Source organism: Eucyclogobius newberryi, unplaced genomic scaffold (assembly GCF_026437365.1).
Source record: "Eucyclogobius newberryi isolate DKJ021-1_F unplaced genomic scaffold, fEucNew1.0.hap1 SCAF_7, whole genome shotgun sequence".
NCBI classification, from domain to species: domain Eukaryota; kingdom Metazoa; phylum Chordata; class Actinopteri; order Gobiiformes; family Gobiidae; genus Eucyclogobius; species Eucyclogobius newberryi.
Window position 1 is genome coordinate 11769409 of NW_027316389.1, and position 27177 is coordinate 11796585.

The 27177-nt window shown below is 38.7% G+C and overlaps 1 protein-coding gene across 3 annotated transcripts in view; it reads right to left on the bottom strand.

Annotated features, from left to right (window-relative positions):
- trim44 (tripartite motif containing 44) overlaps positions 1–26838 on the bottom strand; it is a 63181-nt gene extending 36343 nt beyond the window's left edge. The window contains exons 1-5 of one of the 3 annotated variants that reach the window (XM_072435481.1): positions 26607–26838; positions 24524–25110; positions 23680–23757; positions 13409–13705; positions 5946–5968 (exon numbers count right to left, since the gene is read on the bottom strand). In XM_072435481.1, the coding sequence (XP_072291582.1) occupies positions 5946–5968; positions 13409–13705; positions 23680–23757; positions 24524–25093 (968 nt within the window). In that variant the 5' untranslated portion in view covers positions 25094–25110; positions 26607–26838. Of the gene's footprint in view, positions 1–5945; positions 5969–13388; positions 13706–23679; positions 23758–24523; positions 25111–26606 lie in introns of all 3 variants that reach the window. The other 2 variants (XM_072435482.1, XM_072435483.1) reach the window with 2 other exon arrangements.
- Positions 26839–27177: the final 339 nt, after the last annotated feature.

A 27177-nucleotide genomic window follows, 5' to 3' on the forward strand; every position in this document is an offset into this window, starting at 1 on the left:
TTAGACAGCGGATTAGTGCTTCTGCTTCACAATCAATTTGCTGTCTGGATCCCACTGCATCCACTTGTACTGTGGCTTGATCAGGGGAAATCGTGTTCCGAGGGCTTAGGCTTTCTTCACCTTATCAGTCTTTTCACTGTTGTGCCACCATCAAAATAAAGCATTCTCCAATGTTGGAAAAGCCATTTCATAAATATAGAGTAAGCTGGGGTTATAGTGATATTGTAGCTATGTACTTGCTATATCCAGTTCCCTTTCCTTACAAATGCAGTAATATTCAGGCCTTGTGACCCAGTTATCCTTCACAGGGGACCCAACAGGAAAGGGAAAGGAACTTGTTAAATGTTTTTACAAATATGTTCGAAAGAGTCAGAGGTTAGGAGTGACGGGGAATTTACAAGCAGTTGGAACTCTGACTTTTCTTGTTTAGACTGTTTCTAGTTACTAAAGGAAGGACGAACATTGTAAAGTATGCTTGTTCACTGAGCCAACCTCAAATGATAATGGCGGGATACAAAAATAAATGATTTTGAGATTGATGCAATATCCAACGGCATTTAAACAATACTCGTTAAACAATGACATCTCTCATCTGTTATAATACATCTCGTTTTTTAAGACAGCGCACTAAACCTGAAGAGTATTATACGTTTGTAGCGTTAACCTTGACGAAAGGGCAAAGTCTTAGCTCAGCATCACCTTGGATCCCAGCATGTTGCCATCGGTTCCGCAGGCAGATGAGGTCAAAATACAAGCCAACAGATCAATATCATATTACATCTCAGCTCGCCTTGGTCATGACTTAGTTTATCGGTTTTTGTATTCCAAAAGAAATGTGTTTCTTTTTCAACAAGCACACGTCAAAGCCTAAAAGTCAATACGCAGGACTTGAAGGGGACTTTTTGGTAATAGCGAAACAATTTAGTCGTCTATGAAACTGTGTATGCGGAGGCGACCCGGGCTATTTTCGTACTAAGACTTAATTTTGAGTTAGAGAAAACCCAAAATGTTTTCTCAGAGGAGTGTAGAGGTGAGGGCGGCACTTGAGAGATGAAAAGCCCGGAGAGACAGTTACAGGCGGGGGAAGACAGCGGGCGGTTCGATGAGTGTGTTAGCTCCAGGTGAAGGAGGCATTCATATGTCAACAGATCAATAAGTGTGGGGCTGGAAAAGGACTATTTATTCCAGATCGTCTGCGAGCGTGATAAAGGGAGGAGAGGTTACGAAAACAACAGGAATGGCAGATGAAAAATAATACTAGCGTCTTATCTAGTTTCTCATACCACATTCAATATCAGATAGCAGTGAATTTACCACGGTGCTGTCAAAGAAGGCTCGACCCCCGTTATGATGAACGGGTGCATCGTAGAACAACATTGTTATCGTGTGTCATATATGTAAGAATAAAAGAATAATGCTTCACTTGGTAAGAATATAGGGAATATAATGGCTGGTAAAAAATGTATCTTGTCTCCATTGGTTCTCTTCGATACTATGCGATATAGCAATAGCTTGTAACAACCAAAATCATTTTAATAACAGTATTTATGCATAAAAATAATGAAATAAAATATTTTAGTCATCACAATGGTTAAAATGCCCAATGTATTTCATAAACAAGTTTCCTTTTCTCTAAACAGAATTGTAGTCCTGTCATAGAATGCACCAAAGAATACTCATGGCGATATATCGATACAGCAGCACACAATATCGATATTGTATCACCAACTTTAGCATCACGATATATCCACATTCCTAGCAAACACGGGACTAAATTGCGGATATTGAATATGAAAGTGGAAGATTTTTTTAAATGGAAGAAAATTGTATGATCAAATGAGGCCAGAATTAAACTTGTTGGGAGGTCAGAGTACTGCACATTACCCCATTAACATCATCCCTATAATCCCCAAAGTTTGGTGCAGGGAACATAACGGCGTGGCGCTGTTCACAAACACACAGCCACAAATGTATACTGTTCCTCCACTATCTTTCTTTTTCTATCAATTATGTGTGTTGTACATGATCTCATATTTCATCATAAAGGGCTGCAGAATATCGCAAAGTATCAATATTGCAACAATGGCACACTATTCGGTATCGCAACAAACTAAATACCACAATAATACAAGAGTCCTTTAATCTGAGAGAAATTTACTGAATGAAAACATGAAAAATTAAAGCCGCAAGCGGCATCCAACGGCCCTCGCGGGCCGCCGGCCTTCCGACTCTGCGCTTTCGACTTGATAAAGATGGCGCCCTTATTGTGTGTTGAATAAAAAAAGAACTTGACAGACGGCGACACATTGGACATGGCCAATCCAGTGCAAATGAACACAAGTGTCAGTCAAATTTGCTGCGCCGCCGCACAGAGACCGTAGCACTTGGAATAAAAATATGGATAACTTTTGATGCCCCGCTTGTGTAGATGATTTTCCCCAAATATGAGCTTGATCGAGCTATTGCCCACAGAGGAGTTCATTAAAGTGTGAAGCGTAAATGTGAACATTTCAGAGATTTCGCTGTTTTCCCATTTCTGACATATTTTTGCGGGTCCGCCACACAGAGACCGTAGCACTTAGAATCAAAATATGGATAAGTTTTGATGCCCCGCTTGTGTAGATGATATTCTCCAAATATGAACTTGATCGGACAATCGCCCTAGGAGGAGTTCGTTAAAGTGTGAAGCGTAAAAATGTGGTGATTTGAGCAATTCTATGATTTTCCCATAACGATAACATGGGATGTTTCTGTCATCGCTACGGTTACGCCGTACAAAATATGACTTTGGCTCTCATACTTTTGTGATCAGGATGGCAAATTAGAATTTTGTTCAAAATATCATGTCATTTGGAAAAACTCTATTGTTTATAGGCCACTCTGAAGGCCAAATAGTCAGAATTCTGGGAAACGTTTGCGGCTCCGTCGCACAGAGACCATAAAAGCTATCCTTAAAATTTGGATAACTTTAGATGCCCCACTTGTCTAGAGGACGTACACCGATTTTGAGGTCGGTGGGCAAAACGCACTAGGAGGACTTCGTTAAAGTGTAAAACAGAAAAATGTGGATATTGGAGAGATTTAGCGGTTTTCCCATAGGGATAACATGGGAGGTTTATGTCATCGCTACGACTACGCCGTAAAAATTAAGGCATTTGTCTGATTGGCTTTTTTGATCGCGACGCCAAAATAGAATTTTGGGTAAAGTTTAGAAAATTTTGGTAAAACTAATTTTTGACCTTCAATGTTAATTTAAAGGTCACTCTGTAGGGGGCGCTATCGCACCCATTTCAATTTTGTCATCATAAACTGGTCCAAACTAGAAAGTTGAACAACTGATTCAAATTTGGTCCTAATCGGACTTGTTTTGATCAAATGGGAACAATTTTTAGATCTGCAATATCCCAAAATAAGTTGTCCAACTTTGCGGCTGCGCTGCACACAGACCGTAAAAGGTATCTCAAAAAATTTGATAACTTTAGATGCCCCACTTGTCCAGAGGACGTCCGCCGATTTTGAAGTCGGTGGGCAAAACGCCCTAGGAGGAGTTCGTCAAAGTTTGACGTGAACAAAATGGCTAACACAGCGTGTTTTCATTTTCAAAGGAAGATGGCGGGCATAGGGTAAGTCTGGGGGCGTGGCCACAATATTTATTTATTTTTGTCCTCACGAGAGGAATGCGTGTCCCGAATTTTGTAGCTTTACGCCAAAGTTGACCTCGGGGCGTCTCCCATAGGCGCAATGTATTTTGACTTTTGTCTGTGGCGCTGTCGCGCCATTTTTTAACGAAAAAAAAAAATGGCCCAGAAAAAACAAAAATTTTCGCCGATTCTGAATTTTGGGCAAAGTTTGGTGAGTTTTTGAGCATGTTCAGGGGGTCAAATTAGAGCTCAAAAAGCAGAAGAACAATAAAAATAATAAAAATAAAAATAATAATATTTTTAGCAAAAACAATATAGCCGTTTCCACTAACAAATTATACATCGTTTGAAAGCTCTAAGCCTTCCCCATGCCGCCATGGGGTGGAATCATCATTACGAGCGCTTACGCGCTCGTCACTCCCCATTCCGTCGGGATGCCCCGCCCACTCCCCATAGACTTCCATTGATTTGAGCAGATACTGCGCCCGCATGTTTGGTCAGACAGTTGCAACGCTGCCTTCGGCAGCGTTGCGGGAGCAATAGGCCCTCCGCCCTGCTGGGGCTCGGGCCTAAAAATAGTTATTTTTGGATGATTTTCCCTTTTCAGTCTAAATTAGACTTGGTTTTGTTTTTTACTTGACTAATACATCAAGGCATGAACATGTGCTTTATTGTAACTGAATTGATGGTGTATAAAGATACGGCAATAACATAAATATTGCAATACTTAAAAGACATGACAACTAATGCAATAATTTTCAATATTGTGCAGCCCTAATTGAACAAAGACTTGATGTCTTTGCAAGTGTGGATTAATAAGGCCGTTTCATGTCAGCAGCATCTTTTGACATAATAAAATGCTAAAACGTCTAAAATCACTTCTGCTGCGGTACATCTGTGATCAAACTAAATGTCAACTGAAACTGCACGAATAGCAGATGAAAAATAATAGCAGTATGTCATATAATTTATCATATTTTACAGTTTTTAGAGATATGAGATGCCAGTGAATATACAAAGTAGACAAACCTGTTATGATAAACTGGCTCATGGAACATACATCTGTGGGCTTCCTTACATTAGCCCGCACACTCACCTCCTTTGATTCTAGAGGGCGCACAGATGAGCGCTACTAATTGCCTGGCTTTGGCACAGACGTGACTTGAATGGGATTGTGTTAGTTTAGAGGCACCGGAGGCAGGTGACTCTCGCACTGTTGAGATGTAGAACTCGCTAAAAGTGGAACTCAGGGAGAGGATGAGGGTCATGTCTGCAGACTCGAGGCAGTAATTATGCTTTTCTCTGATACATAGTTATAATCTATGACATCTTTAATATATTGGACATTTTACATTGCAATATTGATCTTAAAATGACAAATCCGCTGACATTACAACAAACTGCAGCAGTATAATAATCTGAAGTACAAAGCAGTGTAGTGTCATTGTCCTGCGTTCACTCTCACAACATGCTCATTCATACACCAGCTGACATGGACACGAGAGGCAAGGTGGGTGAAGTGTCTTGCCCAAGGACGCAACAACAGTGTGCAAACCACCCCCCTGTGGCACCTGGTATTACAGTGGTCTCCCATCCAATCGGGCATTGACAATTTGGTAATAAAAACATGGCTCCTTTAAGATGAGGCACAATCTTTAGCGCAGGCCTTGCGTGTAAATCCGTTTGGTACACTGTATCTGGACTTAGAATGTGGACTTGTTTAACGTTAACTTAATTTGTCTTAATTTGTACTTTCAAAAGAGTAATGATTTGTCTGTCAGAGAGATACAGACGTTTATTGTGGGAAAGGAATACCACCTCTCACTTTAAACGTTTCTTCATGGAGCGAAAAGGGTTCATTTACAGGTCAGATTAAGGAGAGGGATGAATGTTTTGTGTTATGTTTTAGCGATACAAACATCTGCAGTTGGATAAGTGCAAGAATACAATATTCCAATAACATTTCTTCGGAAACCAGCAGAAAAAATACTTTAACTTCAGTATTTTCACAAATATAGCCTAATCCAAGAATATTAAACCTATATATCAAAAGGTCTTTATGTCACGGTGACAAAGCAGCAAGAAAAAGTATTCTTAATGGTCATGTAACATAGAAACGGTTTTCTATTAGGCAGCATGTCATTTTTAAAAATTTATAAATGTGTAATATTACAATAATCACCATGCTAAATTCTTGCTTAAACATCCATAATTGATCCTCAGCCGCAGCATATTCAGACAACTTTCACAACACAACACAATAATACATTCATTACCCCCCCCAAAAAGGAGAATTTTTCTTACCTTGGCCTGGCTTCTGCGTCGAGCTGAAAACAACCAGAGAAAGAGAGAAAAAGCATATTTAGAATGGGCAAACAGGTGCTGAGGATGACAAATAAAAGGTAAACAACATAATTTATATCAGCCCCAGTCCACAGCTGGTGTGGCTCCAAATCAGACCAATTAATTCTCACTTTCATCCAGCAGTTGTGCTCATGTTTATTCATGAGCTTTTAAAAGGAGCATTTGGGGCCAGAGCAGAGGGCTGCAAACATTAGTCACATGTGGGAGTAGCGCACTTTAATACGAAGGGACCGGGATGTAAATTAGTTTTATGAGCAAAAAAATGGACTTTATTTTTGGGACCACAGCTGTAATGTGTATAAAACAGCCCCACGTTTTTTGTTTTGTTTTTTTTTGGGTTTTTTCGCAAATAAAGAGTTTGTTAAAAAGCATTTGGTCAACTAAATTCTTTAAAAGGAAAGGTAAGCGTGAAATGGGGGATGGGAGAGAAGGGAGGACATGCAGTAAATGATCGGAGTCACGACATTGTGGCCGGCTGCACTTGGAGCCTTGGCATACACAATAATTGATTAGTTTTAACCTGAATGTCATTGCTTCATGAGACATTTAAAGACATGTCGAGTCACTTTATGCTCTGGTTTGAGGCTCTGGGATTAAATTAAAAATGTATGTTCGAGTTCAAAAATATCATTAACAGAGTTTTAGTTGATTTTAAAAAATGGTCACAGTTTTTGTTATTATGATTTTTATTCAGTTTTTATTTCGTTTTAACACTGATACTGATCGAGAATATGTAAATGTTGTGATGATATATATAAAAGTTCCTCTTTTTAGTTGAAGTAAAATATAGCTGTGTGTACACTGTGTATAAAGCATTCTTTCTCCACTGATTGTGCTGAGGCGGTGGACTTTGCCTGTAGCAGTTTAGCAAGGGATTTTCACATTGAAAGTAGAAGCACACTGAAGACAGCACAAAGCAAAGAGCATAAGTACCAACGTTGTGGATTTGTCTCAGAATTTAATTAGCTGCACATCATGACAAATGCTCATTTGGAAAAAATTGAAAACAGGGGAGATTTTACTTGATTGAGTCTGTTTTTACTGTTCTTGTAAATGCACGCTCCATACTTGTGTCATTACCATTGAGCTATGATTGCAACATAATAAAATTGGCTATTTAGATATTTGAAAACTATTTAGCCATCTTTTTTTCTTTTTTGCTGTATAAGAGTGTCCAGTTCATTGTAAAACATTTTTATTGCACTGCGATTTAATTGAATTACAGGAATAGACTTTTACAGCTGCCCCAGCCTCGAATCTAACATAAACAGCTTATATAGATAAAGGTGCTGAACTGCAGAATATATAATGCTCTAATTGCAATCACCACAAGCGCACTGCAGGAATAAAACCCAATCCTGAGGGGTGAGAACTATATTAATGATCCAATGCGGATATTACTGTCTTTCAGTACAGTTTAAAAGTGTATAAAGTGAAACTATATATAGATGAATCAGTTGCTGTATACACAGAGTTTTCACCTTGAAATACCAATTCTAATTGAAGCTGGAGGAAAAAAACTGATGTATTGAGAGACAAATTTCAGCTTTTGAAAGAACATTTACATTAAAATAAACTTTAAACAAACAACACAAAATTGTGTTTTCGACTACTGTATTTCTCCAAAAGACCATTGAGTCTGTATAATTTGCAGCAGATAGGCTATGGCTGGTGCACATGGAACAAATATTGACCAGAAGTAACTTAATACCACAAGTGCACAAGAACCAATTTACATTAGACCAGGTTGAGCTGGATCCAGTCGATAAACAATAAAGATCTTCTGTGAGAAAAAAATCATTTGAAAAAGACAGCAGCAGAAAATGCATCAAATACATCTCACAGGCCTCTTAAGGCGATCTATGTCATGCTTGGTGTGGAAATTCAATTTTTGGTGACACAATGCAAACTGTGGATCAATTCTATGCTACCAGCCGACAGCAGGACAAGGATCAGAGGACTGGAGTGCCACAGGGCAGTTCAGCTGGAGTTGCACTGATTCAATGCTGAAACGGTGACTGCAAAGTACAAATACCAGTATCAGACATAATAGGCCTTATTTTGCAATAACATTGTTTGATTTTCCGTTTTTCAATTTGTTCCAAAAATTGAAAAACATGAAAATAAATAAGTGTATTTATTTAATTCACCTTTGTTTGTTTTTGTGCAACGCGCAAAGTTTGCCTTAATCCCCGGTCTGCCCGGACCAAACCAAGACCAAACCAAGACCAAACCAAGACTAAACCAAGACTAAACCAAGACTAAACCAAGACCAAACCAAGACCAAACCAAGACTAAACCAAGACTAAACCAAGACCAAACCAAGACCAAACCAAGACTAAACCAAGACTAAACCAAGACTAAACCAAGACTAAACCAAGACTAAACCAAGACCAAACCAAGACTAAACCAAGACTAAACCAAGACCAAACCAAGACCAAACCAAGACCAAACCAAGACCAAACCAAGACTAAACCAAGACTAAACCAAGACTAAACCAAGACTAAACCAAGACCAAACCAAGACCAAACCAAGACCAAACCAAAACTAAACCAAGACTAAACCAGGTCTAGAACCTGGAGGCGCTGAGCACAGAATATAGCACATCCGCGCACACATCTTTACTTATAAACTAGACTTGTGATCCATAAACGAGGGCAGACAGCAGCAGAGCCACAGGAGAGGATGATGCCTAAGAGCACACCCCAGATTGCTGCGATGACCTGCATTAGTCCCAGTGCCAGGCCTCTGAGCCCTCGGTGATGGTCGTCACCCAGCGTGGAGAGTTTACAGGCAGAGATGTGTGTGCAGCTTCTTGTGCGTAACCGTGCAGCACTTGCCCCGTTGTGAGCCCAGTCCCGGTTTCCCCGGTGATTGAAGCATATGTCCTTGACAAGGTCCAGGAGCTCTAGAGCAGAGTGCTGGGAAGTCTGATCATGTTGTGCTTTCACAAAATCTTTTTACAGCCCATCATGTTAAAGGCAGGGCAATACATAATTGTAATCATTTACAATTAAGATTACTGATGTCATTGATTATACAAATAGTGCAATGATGATGTTCATGACATTAACTTGTAAATGCGTTCAATGAGTACATAAATGTTTCCTTGAGTGGAATACCTGCTCACTGATTGTACAGTTCTACAGTCTATTTCTGTCCATTTCATTACTTTTAATGGGTTGTTAAGTTGTATCAAAATGAACGATGGCTTTTTCCAGCCAACATTTGTACTCAACATTTTCCTTCTTCTCAAATAATGTATTTCCTTTTTTTAATTACGGTAAAAGAAAACACATTTAGAGAAAATAATTCAACCCCCAGACATGACTCAAGGAATCCTGACGCAGGTGCTTTGGATGCATTCAAATATTGTTATCGGAACCAAAGCACTGCTGTGGGTTGACAGTCTGTCAGTTGCTTTCAGCATTTCCTAGAATTTGGAAACACAAATTGCAAACAGGAGAGAAAGATCAGCAATTAGTTTGGCTAAATGAAACCAACACAATTAAAATCATTTAGAAACGTGTGTGTCCCACATAGAATCTACCTGTTTTGAGAGGATGAAATGAATGTTCCAATTCCATGGAGACATTACTCTGTAACTATTTATTTTAAAAAATAGACTCTTATGACTCTTAAAATGCAACAAAAAACACCTTGACTGCAATTATCCTCACTGCAGATTCTGTGAAGAGGAAGAAGACCTGTTGCATTTTTGTGGCTTATGTTTTGGGTTTGTGAAGAGTCTTAGTTAGAGTCAATAGTATTTATTTTTATATTATTCATAGAAATATATTGCGTTTGAGGGAAATGTTATACCTTTTTTAAAAATATATTTTTAGAGGTAAGACAAGATAACATTTATAGCTGCAACGTTTTAATATCTCAATTCATTATCAGTATATTTTGGAGAGAATAATTGCGACGGGGAATGGCAAGTTATGGAGTCTTGAACTCTGTCATTTTTCTTGTTTTGTTAGTTTTGTTATCTACTATATTGTATGAGTGTGTGTAAATGGCATGAATGGGATGGGTGGATGTTTATGAGGATTTACAAGGAAAAAATGCTTGACCTCGTTTGGTCTTGTACAAAAAAAGGTTGGATTTCTCTCTGCGTAAGGGTTTGTGAGAGCTGCGAACAAGACTGAGTCACAGTGTCTTAACTGACACAAAAAAAGTAACCACCATAAGCCACATTACTGTACATAGTTTAGATCTTCAAAATGTTTTTATTTAATTTATAAAAAAGGTACAATTAATTGCCATTCAATACAAGGAACTGGAATGATTGCGTTCTAAGAAACACTTGATTGCGACCTTACTGTGCCACTGTATAAAAAGTATACCTTTCCCAAAACAATAATAGGAATATTGTAACTATTGTATCCACTCTGTATTCATCATGGTTCACTTTTCATATGTAGAACTTTTAACAAGCCCAAGTACTTTAGAGGACTTACTGTCCTTTCTGCTTGAATCAAACATACCATATTTGACGTTTATAAGAGATATTAGTCATTCTGACATTTAAAACAAAGCTATTCATCAAGAATGAGCACTTTACAGTTCAACAGCAAAGTGGTGAGACAGTGAGTGCAGCTCAATGTGCTATCTGCAGAAAGAAAGCAAGCACACAGGGGAAGAATTAATCCCAAGTCACTCATTCTTAAGAGCCAAGAGGTGCTGGGGGCTCTTGGACAAAAAAAATCCCAGAAATGTTGAGTTAAGATAGACAGTGAGGTGTTGTGAGTGCCCCTGGGATTCACTGCAGTGGTTAATGGAAAGGCGTATTGCTCGACAAGTCGGTTCTTTACAGCTAGGACGGATTTCAACCCTAACAGCATTTCGACAAATAATCCTGTCAGCTACAGTGTTGGTTACACCGCCAATAAGTAAAACGTGGGAAGAAAAAAAGAGCGGAGTCTCCATCGACTTTAATGGAACCTGGGTCACAGTGGATTTATTTGTCAGTTATAAAATACATCTGCGCATAGGGGCCTTTGGAGAGACTTTCTGCTGAACTTTTGTACCGAGAAGTAAGTGAGACTAAAAGCATCAAAGTTACATGATTTTTCAGGATAAAAAAAGCAAATGTTTCAACTGTGGTTCTCCTCTCAAAGCAAAGCTGGAGGTCTGTAGCAGTCATTTCCATAATTCAGGTGAAATGCAGTTGAATTATTATTATTATTTTCATACAACCGTTACTGTCGTACGCGAGGAGAAATCCTGAAGAGGGGGTCCACGTGTTTAAACGTTCTTTTTCCACTGAAGTCCGCAAACAGCCAGTTTATAGCGCTCTCAGACAACGCAGAGGTTATCAAAGTAACTATAACAGGCTGGCACAACATTGCACACAGCGATTAGCCCTGTTCCAGCCGGCCAATTGTACCATTTAATTGTTTATTGATGAAAAGCAATAGCCCTTGCTTTTTTCAATGCAGACCCTGGCTCTTAGCTTAATGTTTGGATTAATTAGCAATTGACCCTGATAGTGAAGTTTGTTTTTTTCTTTGTAGAGCTGTTAACAAAGCTAACAATGTTATGTGGCGGTATAATTTAGTGTGTCAGCCTTGTGCAGAGTTGGGCTTTTACGGATGACTTTTATATTAAATAGTGCAGGAAAGATTAGATAAAGGATGAGCGTCTGAAATGAAAACATTGGTATTGTCTTCTAGATTAAACAGCTCATATTTTTCTTACTTGAATGTGAAGTCTGTCAGTTTAGTCTTTCTGTGTACTGTAATTTAGTTTGTGCATTGTATGTTGAATGCGAAATCTTTACCCAAGACTATCACTGCACAATTGTCATTTTGCCAAAACGTGCACAGCCTGCATGAAAAAATAAAACATCTAATTGCAGTTTATATTTAATTGTGCTTTATTTTGAGACCTGAATGTGTTGATATTCTAGTGCTGGTGACAATCGCGCATAAAAGGCAAATTTTCCATGTTTGGTGCGAGATAAATGCTGAAGTAAAAGCTTGGATTTTCAATTAAGATTTGTTTTTCCCCATTTTTTTCATATTTCAAATAATGTGGAAATTGGAAAACATTTAAAAACACAAATCTGAAGATTATTTGGTCTCAGGGTTGTTTTTGTAGCTTTTTCACATTAAAAGAAAACGACTTTGAAGAAAGAAAACATCAAAATGTTATTCAAATGCCATTGCAACATGCTGTTTAAGGCTGGTACACTGGCTTTTATTATTGCCACCACAGACATTGTCTGACTTCATCGCCACCACAGACATTGTTGATTTATTTCTCCCTGTGGCCCTCAGAGGCAACTGTTGTTGTGATTTTGGGCCTTACAAAAATAAATTGATTTGATTTGATTTATTGTTTCATGAAACAGCATGAGTCAGATATGTGTGGGCCACTTAATCTTCAAATCATGATTCAGGTGTTCAACAATGCAAAGGATTATGAAAGCATTAAAATATCAGCAGCATTTGAGATGATATTGAATTCCATAATCTAAAACACTTAAAGATATATTGTGTTTTTTAATGAAATTTATAACCAAACTATAAAATATCTAGGTTAAACGTTTTACATGTTGTTTATCGTTAACTGCACTATTGATCTAAAACGATGAGGCCGTGCATCTTCAAAAGCAACTTTTTGACTGGCTTTGGTCTCCTAGACAGATGTTGTGTTTCCATGCCAAGGCTCCACATTGGGAGACATTTTTTAACTCTACATGTGTGAAAACAGGAACTTTCTGAAAACTCGAGCCTAAACATCACAAGAACAAGAAGAGAAATCTTAACCCTGAATCCAGGTGAGAGAAAAACACAGACATCATTCCCAAAAACACAAATGCAAAGTGCTCCCCTCTGCTTGCTTTATTTAAAACGAAATATTCTGTATTTGGCAAATATCGTCTGAAGGAAGTCTGCCGTTTGTTTTGGTTCATTTGGGTTCGTTTAAGGCAGGCATGTCCAATCTAGGGCCCGGGGCCAAATGCGGACCTAAGACCAATTTTTGTTGGCCCTCTGGTTTCCTGCTATGTTGGCCCAAACACCAAAAAGTAGTACTTTTTACTGTGAAATTGGGAAAATTCAGGCATATTGATGTTATATCAACCTATTATTAATGTTCTAGGTATAATTAAAGGTGGAGGCTCATCGCAATTACATCAAATGCAAAATTTCAAAATTATTCACTTTGTCATTCAACAAATTCAACATTGTCAAGTTGTTTGGACACCCCTGGTTTAAGGCTTCACCTCTAGTTTCCGCTCAAACCACAATGGCCGCTGTGATTGGCCCGATTAATACAGGGGGCAAGATGGATTCTCAAAGACTGGTGAATTTATCTCGCTGGTCAAGTTACAGCGTGTCTCAAATTAATCTTTTCAGAGTCGTTATTCAACACATAGCGACACCTGCTCTTACCTGGACTCGGTGCACCGCCCGGGCATCTGCCAGGGCGGCCTGTCTCATCAAAGCAGGGGCGAGGGAGTCCTTGTCGGCCTGGTCCAGGAGAAACAGCTGCTGGGTGATACTATCCATCTCTTCCTGCAGCCGCTCTGTCTGGACGTGGATCTCTGCGATCTTCTCCGCCGCCGTGGCAGTGAGAAAGGCCTCTTTCAGGTCCACCAGATGCAGGGTCCGCCGCTCCTCCAGACGCACCAAACGCCGCAGCTCGTCAAACTTACCGTTCACAAAGTCCTCCAGCTGCTCTGTGGTCATCTAAAGAAGACAGACAAATTAATGTACACTTGTATCTGCGCCATTGTCATCCATGTATTTTTTGTTTTATTTTGTGTGTATGTTTTAACATGGTATGCAAATTACATTGTTCACTGTCACTAGGCACTGTAAAAATCCTAAAATGTTTGAAATAATTTAAATAAATGCATATTAATCAGTGTTCCTTCAGTATCAGTACCTGGGCTTGTACTTATTTATTCATTTGTTCAATTAAATCTATGAAACTTTTTTGTATGGGGGTCTGCCACCTACATGTATCCATGGACATGTTATTGCTTTGTCTGTTACTATGGCATAAAAGATATTAATTGCCATGGAGACAAGCAGGCAATGACACAGGGCTAAGTTACAGTGTGTTTTTTATGGATGTGAATGTGTGCAATAGTGTTTTGGGCATTTTTTGAAGTAGAAAAAAAGATATATATTTTTGGAATGAAAGATACGTCATTCTCAATTAATCTGAAAGAACTTCTCGAGTTGTTTACATGCAGAAGTAAAGCATTGAAATAGCATTACTACAGACGCTACTTTTGTTTAGTGTTCACATCATGCTGAACAAACTTAATAGATTCAGGCAAGAGCTGACTAACGGCATCGGGCAGCATCCATCCCATCTACAGACATGTACGCTATGTACCTTATAATCCATTCCCTCTTCCCCACTGCACTCTGCTAAAATACATACAGTAAATAGATAACACGTTCGGTGCCATATCCAGAGATGGTGCCAGTTTCAACCCGGAAAAATGCAAATTAAGAAACTGATTTTCATACTGCCGTCGATGTAAGTCTTACTTTTTTCCATGTCGTAAAATGTTCAGATTAAAAAACACCCCAAGAGTTACGAAACATTACATCTTCTTGTTCTTCTGTATCTACCTTTGTATCTACCTGCGTTGCACCAATGAAATTTCCCCATGTGGGACAATAAAGGAATATCTTATCTTTTTGACAACATATCACAAAAAGCACTGGATTCCTTCCCTTTACTCACCATCAATTTGCTCTTGTTACGCTGCCTGCTTTCATCCGGTGAAGCAGAGAATCATGCATCTCTACCCCGGGGCCCCTCCAGTTCTATTGTGCGTTTCCCATTTCTTTTCGTGCAATCAGATTCTTCAAATTGCCCATCAAACAGAGCCAGGAAGTGACATACTTTTTAATTCACTTTCTTTGTATGAGTGCAGACAGCATGAACGTCATTCAATTCAAATAAGACAGGAATGGTTATTTAACATGCAGTTGGAATGTGGAGGCGTTTCTCTTGTTGTTTAAGTAAATTAAATTGTCTGAATGTGTTTGTGATGAACAGAGAAGAGAAGACTGCACCTGCTGAAGAAAACAATACATGTAAAGTCTGCAATTGTCTGGACTGCACATGGCATCTTCTCTTTTGTGCCGAGTTGTAAAGTGTTTAACAGACTGAGTGTGTTATAACGTCTGTTTGTACGCTAAAAAAGAACACTGAAAATAAAATTTAAGTTTAGGAATCCATCGAGAACTGAACAAATTTGGAACAAAGAGAACATTGACTATGTCTGTGTTCTATTGGTGGAGTTAAACTGAATGCACATCTTTAAATAAAATAAAATAGAATAGAATACAACACAATATTTGTTGGATTAATAAAGTTCTGTATTCCATCCAAATTAAAGAAATAAGACAGCTGCTCCCAATTTATCAAATTATTGATATGATTTTTTGGGGGATTTTTTTTTATAAATCAAAGCGTATATTGTAAAAGCAGCACTCATCAACCTGGAAGGAAGAGCTGAAAGCAGCGCTCTGATTGGCTGTGTTTGGGGCGGTCAGCACAGGTTTCACTTCTGCCTGAAAAAGCTGTTCTAAAGCTGAACCTGCACTTGTGGATATTAACAGTGTATCAAAGGGTTTGTCCTAGCTCTCACTAGGAGTTAGAAGCTAACTAACTAACTAATTAACTAACTGACAAACAGAAAAACAGACAAACAAACAAACACATCTAAATGCCTTCATACAGCTAAACCTTCTGGTTTAGCTGTATGAAGGACGTTGATAGTATAAATCAAGATAACTCAATGTCATCATTTTATTCAAAAGCCGTTTGTGTGAAATGTTCTACAATAGTTTTCAATGACAAATTAGTCCACAAATCAGTTGAATAAAGATGACAAATTTAATGCAGGTTTTGTGAGAAATTGCACATCGATTTAATAAAGTTTAATAATGTTATTCTGTTCTATAATCCACTTTGCAACCTTGGACACAAAATCCTTTTAGGTGGTCATCAGATGACATATGGACTTTAATAATCTTAGTCAAAGCTTAGGACCCTTCAAATGCAGTGGTAAATGTATATTTTGTGTTGGCCAACAAAAGTAATTTATCTAGGGCAGACCTGAAAGAAAAATAAACATTAGATCTACGGCTACTTTATAATGTTACAAGTACCCCGCTGAGAAGCACTGCTCTGATCAACAGACTGAAGTCAAGTTGCACTACACAAAAAACATATCGATAGTATATACATTCTAACAGAAATACAAGACTTTTCTGTCCCTTGCCCTCAATATACCTCCTCTCACTTTGCAGAAGTTGTCAGCCATGATCCTATAGATTATTTAGTGTGTGTGTGTTCATGGTGTATAGGAGCCCCCTGGCCCTGGACAGGACTTTGACAGGACTTCTCTGGCTGCAAGGAGAGAGCAGTGATGCGTGCTAATCTTCATTTGCATTGCTGAGAGCTGGGGCATCTGAATGAGGCCTCAGGAGAGACAGCCCTGCACAGCTACAAGGGCACTGACTCCACAGGACAGTATGAGGAGGTATTTGTATCTTACACAGGATCTAAATGCTACTTGTCTAAACAGGAGATGTAAATGTCTCAAGTCAGGTCAGGTTTTCCAGGGCATTTAAAAGAAATATACGATTGGAATCATAGAAATTAGAATCAGAATTAGTAATGGTGACATATTACACTGGAAACATACAGCACTCTCAAAGCAAACACATTCAAATCAAATTCAGTTCAAAGGATGTATGATTATGCGACACAAAATGACCACAAACCATCACAAGTGTTCAAAAGTATATGATTTATATAATATGTTCATCTACATTTCGAACACATTTATGAAATGCTGCGGAGAAGTCTCATCTTCTAAATATAAAGCAATCAATTATACGGATGTACAACACAACGACCACAATGACCTTGCATGACCTTGCATTAGAGAATCTTAAAAAAGAGAGCAGCGTTGTAATCATGGGTGGACGGCCCTTTTTGACCCATATATTATAATTACTCTTTTGGTCCTATGGAATAAAAGCTTTATAAATAGAAAGTAAATAGAAATAGAAAATGTTTTGCTTTCCATATCTGCTGACCCCACAGAGCATCTTTTCTTTGTGACACAGTGTGCAATCTGCTTTGCTTTGTTCTGTGGAGTTTTTATTTTCTTTTGTGCAGCTGAAGATTTAAGGTAATGCAAGGAGTAAAAATACAAAAGGGCAGAGGACACTTGCACTTAAGTCATTGTTCTACTAAAGCTACACTTTTCATGGCATACACAAATTAAATGGCAGCGTCCCGCTGAATGCATTCTAAATAGTCAAAGTTGGATGTTTGTTTGAGGTAAAACAAAAAAAATAGCATCTGTCCAAACACTCCACTTGATTACAGAGTGGCAGGACATTCAAACAGAATTATCGTCACATCATAGAAAACTTTGTGACCGGATACAAAGAGGGCCGTGCACCTCATTAACGCTGATGAAAAAAAAGCAGATGAAGACTCCTGGGAATGAGACAACATCAGTAAAATCACATTAAACATCCAAACCCAAATAACAACTGTGGACGCAAATAGAACACGGCTATGAACGAGTATCAAAGAGGCCACTGCGTTTTGCAAAGCCTTTTTGTAAACAGCATCACTGTGTGAGAAGTTAGTCCATATCAAATGAGTTCTATTGCAAAACATGTAATATTAAGAAATGGCATTTTTTTTAAACTACATAGTTTAAGTGTAGTAATAGCCAGAGCAAAAGAAAGAAAATGCAAAAAAAGATTTTTGTATTTAAATGACATGAAAACTGCAAAATCGGAGTAAGAAATCAGATGAAGACTCCTGCAGTTCACATATCATTTTAATCATCTTTTAACTCTTAAAATCTGATAATAATCTGATTTTGAGTGTGGATGTAACTGCAGCCACTAGAATTATACTGTTTGAGTGATTGACAGAGAACAAGAAATACTTGCTGAACCTAGGCCTAATACATCATCATCAAATATAAAATGCATTTCAAGCTAATGCCTTTTTTGACAAAAATGTTCAGTCTAATGTTAAACTTGGTGCATTCCCTGGCTGTAGCTTTTCTGAAAAACGCCCAAAAAGGCATTAATAAAAGATTGGGATTAAATGGATTTGACCTGTTCTGGTCCTTGGCACTTCGGCTTCGATCCAAGTCAACATCCTCACACTGCCTTTCATAAAACTCTGAATCTGAAAACCCTCCAAAATAAAACAAAACATATTTCCAAATCCTGCAAAAAAATCTCAAAGTTCAAGTAAAATGCACCGACGGCAGCTTTTTGGTAACGACTTTCAAAATCTACCACCTTTTTATTGGTTTTGAACCAAAGCAAAGTTAGCCAAGTAACTTTCTGCGAGACTGATAGGGAGTAATTCAATTAAAATGCTGTGAGCAGATATAGAACGGGAACGACAGACTTCAAGAGCAATGTGGAGCTGAGGAGCAGAAGGAGGAGGACGATATGAAAAAAAAAAAAAGACAAATAAACGGATCCACGCCAGTAGAGTCCTTTTCATGCCTGCTTTCTGCTCAGCCTAAGACAGCCTAATGTGTTGCCTGTTCTTGTAGATTTTATGAGGCAGGGAGAACGGATGGAGCTAGTGCAGGGTACAGTCACAAAGCCCAGTAAGATTATGTTGTGAGCCGCGCTTTTGGTGCAGCAATAAGACACTTCACAGACAGCTTGTGCTTGTGCCTTGGACTGTGGCGGCAAATGGGTAAATATGATGATTATACCTGGTATAGTGGAGAGAAGTATGCGAGGACAGGATGTGCTGCTGACAAGAGGGGGCTGGAGTGCTGCTAAGAATATATCTTTCAACAAGTTCGAAGAAAGAAAAGTGCATCTCAAAAGTTCTTATAGAAACCAAAATGTTGTTAAGCTGCATCCGTTTTCACATATTATTGTAGTATTCATGGTGGTGTGGGCCCGTTACACACTGTGACACAGTGGTCAGTGTCCAGTAAACTGCTATTTCAACATTACCCTGTGGATAAATTCTGTATAATCTAGTATGAGCAAGACTCCCTGGTGCATTAAGGTACACAATGTAATGCTGTTTTAAGGGAAAATGGAGTTTGGAAGATTTAAAAACAATTATGATGCCACATATTCCGCCCCAGGGCATCTGTGGTTACGAATATAGCTTAAGCCGCAGTTATTGTATTACTTGGTTTACGGATTGTTAAATTAAATATGTTGAGCAGGCGGAGGAAATATGAATATTATTTCAAAAGTTTTTTTCTTCCGGGTTTACCAAAAACGCACCACGGGAGAAGAGGGGGGGGGACGCGACACGCCGGTGAGTGTAACAGTAGATTTAGTGTGTTTTGTATTGGTAAACTGACGCTTCTAAGTGTGCACCCTTAGTCACGGCAAAACGCGCTGGAGAAAATGTGGTGAACAGGTTTAAAATGTATATTTGCGATATAAAGGAGCGCAGCAGACAGGGAAACGGGAGCGGCTCCGTCACAGACTCCCGCAGGAAAAATTGCTTCACGCGCTCTTATCTTTTGACTTAACACCGCTTTTTATATTTCCTTTAATGCTATTTTGCGTTGTCGGCAGTACTTTATAAAAAATATATATATAATAATTTATTTTATTTATATTGTAGAAATCAATCATCTAAGTGCGGCGGATCCGTAAACCAAGTAATAAAATAACCGCGGCGTTACTACCGCAAAGTGTAGAGTGTCTTTGAGTGTCCATAAAAGTGCTATATAAATAGTATGCATTATTAAGCAAAAAACAACCAAACCACTGCACATCATCCAGTAGTGATGGACAAATCTCTGTATTTCTACAAATGGATTATTTTACTGCAACAACTACCAGTATTTCACTTTTTCCTTTTCAGACAAACAGTGTGCTCCTCTCAGTTTTTGCATTATATTTGGAGAGAGCAGATATGAGCGGAGTGATTAAATCCACACGCCTGAGGCTAAATGCATAATTAAGCACCCAGTTTAATAAAATCACCAGCAAAGGGTTAAATCTTTCCCTGCAGCCCTCACCACCTTTTTTCCTCCCACATACTGTACTTCACCACAGCTTGGTACAATCAACTCGTATTTGATAGAATCCTGTCAAACATTATAAGAACAATGACATTTGGATGTGCGAAAAAAGGACACACACATTATTAGAAAACAGTCCCTTTGTGCTGGTGACGGCACTCGAGTCACTTTCAGACTTACTTTAAGGTGAAATAGCAGTAAAAGTCTGTGAAATCTTTACGGCAGTTGTGATATTTCAGTATGATAATGGGCAATAACTCTGCAGGGGAGTAAGGTGGGCAGTTAAAAGTGCTTGCGCTCACAGGCAACTCAAATTAACCTCCTGCATTAAGGCCCCAAGGTCAGGTCACAGCTCGGCAGTTATCGAGCAAAGCTGCTGCATCTCACTGCTACAGAACTTACTCATCACCAAATCATTTTTAATATTCAACTTTTTTATCGGGTATGTTGTATTAAAGTTGGAGTTTGAGGAGAAATAACATTGTCGTGATGTGACTCACTCTTCGGTCTGTGATACGCTGCACAGAAAAGGCATGAGAGAGTTGTACCAGGTCACGAAAAAAAGTATATCAAATAAAATTATATGTTAAAAGGCTGTGGAAAAAAAGATTCAGTTTTAGTCATCTGGACACTGTTTTTTGGGGGTTTTAGTTTCAAATGTCCTCAGATATTTATCCTACTCTAGAGCTGCAGATTGAGATTGATGACTTTTGGACGAAAGTCGAAATGTCTTGTCATTTATCTAGGTTTAAATCTTCAAAATAAAATCATTAGAAAAGCGGCTTCTTTGGGGGTAACCTGCTCTTCATGTCGGGGGTCGCCAAGGCCAAAGTTTGTTATTGTGGTGGTTGCGACTGAAAACCACTGATCTAGTAGGTGTGGCCAATATATCAAACTGCAGATAATATTGTGAATGTTGTTTCTAAAAATATATTGAGTATATGGTTTAGAGAGAAACGTGCAACAGAAAGAGCTGATTACAAATACACAAAAATGTGATGTTGTAATATACAAAAGGTTATGTTGTAAAATAAGGGTATACAATGATATTTCTGACTTTTGTGATTCATTTAACAAACATTTCACATTTGTCTGATAATCAAATCCCAACTAATACATTTTAAGACATGTTTTAACACATTTCTGATGGATTGACATAATATCGGTTTGACTATTGTTATCTGAATATTCAGTTTTGTCACAATCACTATTCTCTCCCATGTAATGCTCCGAGCACAGTGGGGCGCATGTGTGTATGTGCATGAACGGCCTAAATGTATAAAACCTATTTAATATTATTAGCCCTACTTGACATTCATTTTATACCCATTACCAATAAACGTGGGCTGGAGTGTATTATTTAACAATGCATGACAATCAGCCATTACTATTCATCCCAGAGACACATCTTGGCACTATCGCCTTCCTGCACTGCTGTGTTGTTCTCTTAAGGCGAGAAAGGCGGCTGTTCAAGTGACAAAATATGGTTTAATTTTTGGTTTAACCTTCAGTGAGCCGCCATCTAAAAAGCCAAACACCTGTTTTTTTTTGGCATTTTATTCACTGACAAAACTCTAACATTCAATCAACCTTGAACAATGTGTGAAAGAAAATAATAGAAGCCGTCTGCCACTGACAAACACACATCAACATAACGTGACACTCCAGGCGAGTCTCTTGCTCAAGGACACGATGACGGACTGCACTTCAGATTGCCAAATTGGTAAAAGTTTGGAGCTGCAGTTGGTTTGTTGTAGGTTCAGGAGCATTATGCTAAAAGTTTACTAAAAGTTTCTGATGAAGTAGAGTAACAAAAAGCATTAGAATGTCATGTTCACTGTCCTCGACAACTGTCCCATGATGAAGTCACATGTTGAGCTCCTCAGCTTGATGCAGCAGTCTGTAGGTTCAGAAGTATAGAACTCTTTCTAATGACTTTGTGTTTAAAAGTATCTCTATATTGATGCAGGTATTGAGAAGTTCATCACAATATCGATATATTGAGATCAGCCCGACATTATGCGCACTACTGACTGACTACTTCAATATTTGACTGATTATTCCATCAAAATAATGTTGCTGTTTATGACACAGGGACAGTGTACAATACATTAACATAAGAGGATAGATGCATTATACCAGGTTGTAACAGAGTTAGCGTTGGGCAATATTGACCAAAATTAATATCTAAAAAAATATGTTTTTTGGAGTAAGCCAATATACTAATAGTCAAGACAATAGTATTTAAATCAGCGGAAATGTGTTAAAGCATGTCGTCTTTAAATGTATTTTTATTGATTTATCATCACTTAATAAATACAGAATTTACATTAAAAAATTACAAAAAATAAAGGTGTGATGGAGTGAAGTAGAAACCCAATTTTTTTCCCAATGCCTATTAGTGATCAAATCAGAAGTTTATATACATAATAATATTCTTATTATTCTTATTATACCAAACCATAGATTTTTAAAAACTTTTTTTAACGTAATAATCATGAAAAATATTTATTGAGCAATATTTATTTCAGATACTTTTTACTGGTTGGTATTGAAGCATTTGTTTTATTAATTTAAATAATTTGAGGACAACTGTGAAACGTCTGTTAAATGAATCGCAAAAGTGCAGAAATATCATCTTATGCCCTTATTTGAACATTTGTAACATACCTTTTTTCAAATTTTTTATAATGTATATCTTCACAACAACATTCACCTCTTGGCACAAGTAGTATATTTTCTTTCTCAATGATAAGAGTCACATCAACATTTGTTCTAAATGAGACAGAAAAGTGAAACCCTAAAATAGCAACTCTCAGCAGTCATTATCTCCACACTTGCAGCTACAAAATGCTACAGAAACTCAATAGTCTGTGATGTGTGAATGGAGCAGAATGATAAATGTATTGATTGGAATAATTGGCCCTCATGTTTACTACCCACTGCCTTTATGACTTAAACTCTCTAATCCATCTTTATCTCATTCAAGACTGTCGTTTCCCAACACTGCAGTCAAATGAGAAATGGTGCAATTGAAATAACGCTAATCCTCATTTTGATTTAATTTTTTCACTAAACATAATCAAAGTCTTAATGTTGCAAATAAAATCTATGGTAGTAAAATAAACCTTTTTTTATCCCTCTGCAGCTCTTGGACAAAGGGTCTTTATTGCTTGATACTAAAACAAAGAAGAGAGAATAAAGCTATTTTTAACTCCATACAACTTGTTATCAATTAAAATGTTGAGAAGGTGTATTGTCTTTTGGTATTAGGACAACAAAAAGCCCAATTTACCCATTATCCTTTCCTCACCAAATTTAAATGATGATTGGGCTCAGTGACAAGTACAATTGAGCAAGTTAAGCTTTCAACTATATACCATTTTGCAACAAATACTATCCATTAACACATTACACTGAGCGAAAATAAAGAAAAGAGACCATAGCTGTGGTTGGTTTGTCAGTTGAACAAGCTCAATATATCGGCACGGGAATTGCAGGTCTTTTAGTGTACCGTAACCTTTCTTGTAATTCATTTGGTGTTCGTTCAACTACCAATCTTTGATAAACTGTCTGTGAAACCGTCCCTGGTTGTTCACCCTTTGACCTCTGCTTTGTAAATAACAGCACAGGTACCTCTGGGTTTGTCCACTTCTCCTGAATCTTCTCGCCCATCTGCTTCGTGTAAGCCAGAAGGTCATACCCTTGTCTGCTCTAAAAGGTGGAAAAAGAAAAGTATTAGTACAGCGTTTAGCCGTTTACCACAATGCAATTTCACTTTGATTCAACGAGCAAATTTAATCACATCTTATCCAATTCATCATATGCCCCACTTTCTGTCACAGCATTGACATCTCCTGGCACACAGTAGAATGGAAACCAACTAATCTGAGCAAATAGTGTCACCGCAGGCAGTGGGCTATATGTGTCGGTGACCTCTGCAGTTTGTCAATACACATGAAGGCTACCGGCGACAGAGTAAGCCAAACCACTGAAATGTACTCCTATAGAATATTCCCCATATTTCTGCCGATTAGGTGTTAATAAAACAAAGTAAATGTTGCATTAAGAGTTATTCTATACAAAATCTATTTGTTGTGGATACATTTCACTTGATGTTTTGTGGCTATAGCAGCAAACATTTTACTTTAGAAAGCTTCTGAATGCTGGGTGGAGAGGTTCAACCAGTCTGTTTACAATGAATACTTCTTAAAAAAATATATACATACACACACCGGTATATGTAGTATTATTGACTGACATTTTTAATACAAAAATAGCATAAGTAGGCCAATTCAAGATCCACACATTTGAATTTACTGATGTATTGTTTTCTAGTTATTGTTATGTTTAAATAGCTAATGTACCATAGTTGAATTGATCTCTGTAGAGCTACAACACCGCTCTGTATCCCACAAGCTTCTTTTTTTCTCCAGAGGTTCATTCATCACTAAAAGTCCATGAGCTGAGACTGTCTCACCTTTTGCCAAACGTAGGCCTCATACAGAGTGATGATCTCGTGCCCTTTGTGCTCGCCCTGCACGGCACACACCACGCACACGATCTGCTCGTCGGTTTTACAGTACAGCGACCCCTCCTGGCCGTGCTCCTTACATCGCAGCCTCTCCACCGTCACAGTGTCCCTTTTCCCTGGATCTGCAGCTGCTTCTTCCCCACCACCTTCTGCTCCGTCGGCCAGTGGCACTTCGCACACCGCCGCCCCCCCCACGTCTGCCCCATTTACCGCCCCGACTGCCGCCATGCCCTCATTGACAGCTCGCTCTTCGACCGCGTCATTTGCAAAGCTTCTGCCCATGCCGAGTCCATGAGCCAGTGCCTCCGCCTGGCAATAGGGCATTAGAGGGTGATTTGTGCTACTGGCGTGTTTGTCGGCGTGGAGTGGGCAAAAGGCAAAGCTACATGTGCGGCAGACTTGTGTGGCCGGCTGGGGCTCGTCCGGCTCACATGCGTCACATGAGCCGTCCATCTGTGGCAGTTCTTCTGTTGGAAGCCCATTGGCACCTGGCTGGGGTTCCCCTTGGTTGTCCATGGTGCCACAAAACAAATCTGGAGGATCAGAGAAGAGGAAGGGAGACAGACAAGAGTAAAGTTTATTAATAGCATTGACCTTCGGCAAACGGTTCTCATATTTTCACTGTGGAAAGTCCAAGATGCTAAGGACTAATCCCTGCTAATGTTACAGCAACAGATGAGGTTTAATGGGGTACAGCTGCATCCTAATAGGACGGAATACTACTTTGACAACTTAACATCCACTGAGACAAAGGGCCCAGAGAGTACTGTACAGTGTAGATACATGTACTACCACCTATTCCCTTTAAAAATGATGTAATAATGATACTATTTTATAAATAAAAAATGTTTTTTTCAAAGGTAGTTATCTGGACACAACGTGAAACTGGGCAATTTGGGAACAAAGACAGCATGGTTTTAGGCCAGAACTTCTCCTTGAAAGCAGGGCTATTCTAGCTCAGAGCAGTTTGAATTCTAGCTTCTCAGACTAGAGCCTTCAGATTGAAAATTACTTCTGGTGGGTAGTCAAAAAACAGTGTCCAGTTTACTACTTTCGAAACATTTTCTACAATGAACCAATCCTGGATGAATAAGGGTTTACACTGACGATATGAAAAAAAATACCAGGGGATCTTCATCATAGGTATTTAACTAAACGCTTAACATTAAAATGTCTCAGTGGACGTTAAGTTGGCCTTACCAGCAAAATGGACCGGAGAAGTTTAGTACATTCTCGACAACTCAGATATACAAGTGTTTGCTATTAATAGAAGAGAGAGTCTAAAAGCAAGCTGAAAAAAAACAATATGTGTATGCTTGTAGTATTGTCATAAACATATAGAGGTGAGAATATTTAATCTGTAATAAGTAACATCTATAGTCTATGAATTGTAATGAACAAAAATAATTCAAGTATGGATTGCTTGTGCCTAAACATTTGGGAAACACTGCAAGGTGTTTAAGCCTGTCACCTGTAAAGTAATATATTGTCATCCAGCCTACGGTACTTGGAATACCTACTATCAGTACAGTGTTTTGAAAGGACGCTACACGGCATTGTTAATTGACTTCCAAATACAAAATGCTGAGTTTGTATGCTCGTACCCTTCACATGCCCAACCACCTTTCTTTCTCTGCTCCCTCCTCTCCCCATATTTCACCAGGCCTTGACCTTTTCTTGTTTGGCTCATATCCCTGTCTTCACTCCCCTTGCCCTCTACAGTTCTCTCACTGCAGGAGTGAACATGAAAGATGAGGAGAGAGGGTCCTCCTGGTTCCCTTGTGTACACATCCTAAACACGCACTTTTTCTCTCTCCTTGAAGCCTTCCTCCCTCTGCTATTCTTCTCTCCTGGGCTACTTGTGTACTTTTTTCGCTCCCTGCTGACACATACATTACCCCGGGTAGAAAAAAAAATGCTGTATTGCTGACAAAAACGTGACCTTTTCTATTCCACAGCTACGTTCTAGTCTCACACAAAATACAGACCCAATAGAGTCCGAGCTACTCAGCCAAATGCACTCACTCACCTGCGTTTTCCTTGTTTGTTTTGGTTTTTCTAGCACGCTTTGTATGCTAATGCTATCCCACAGTGTAGCATACGTTAGCTTTTTGTCAAATCCCTGCTTGCACTGTCGTTTGTCGAAATATTGTGCCTCAGACTGCTGTCATGATTGACTTTAAAGGTAAAAGCAAGGTAATTTGCAACTACGGACTCGGAGGGACAGCAGCGTTTACTTCCGTGTTTTGGTCGGCTGCGCAGTACGTACATGGATACTTCCGGCTTCGAGGGACGGCGCGTGCGTATGGGCGGTGCAGAGACACGCAGAGGCCGGGGAGGGGAAAACAGAGCCAGGATATAATGCTAATAATGACATGATGCAAGTGTGAACGAGTTGGACGGTGGTAACTTTCTTCCTGCAAACAGTTGGTTTTCTACATATGGGGTAATTACTGAAGCTGATGGTGAATGTACAGTTTAAACTAAATCAAATAATTGTTAGTAATAATTTAGGCAAACAATAGGTAAGATGGATGTAGACAAAACAGAAATAAATACATCTTAAAATGTGCTATGTTTTCATCAGACGTTTCAAAAAG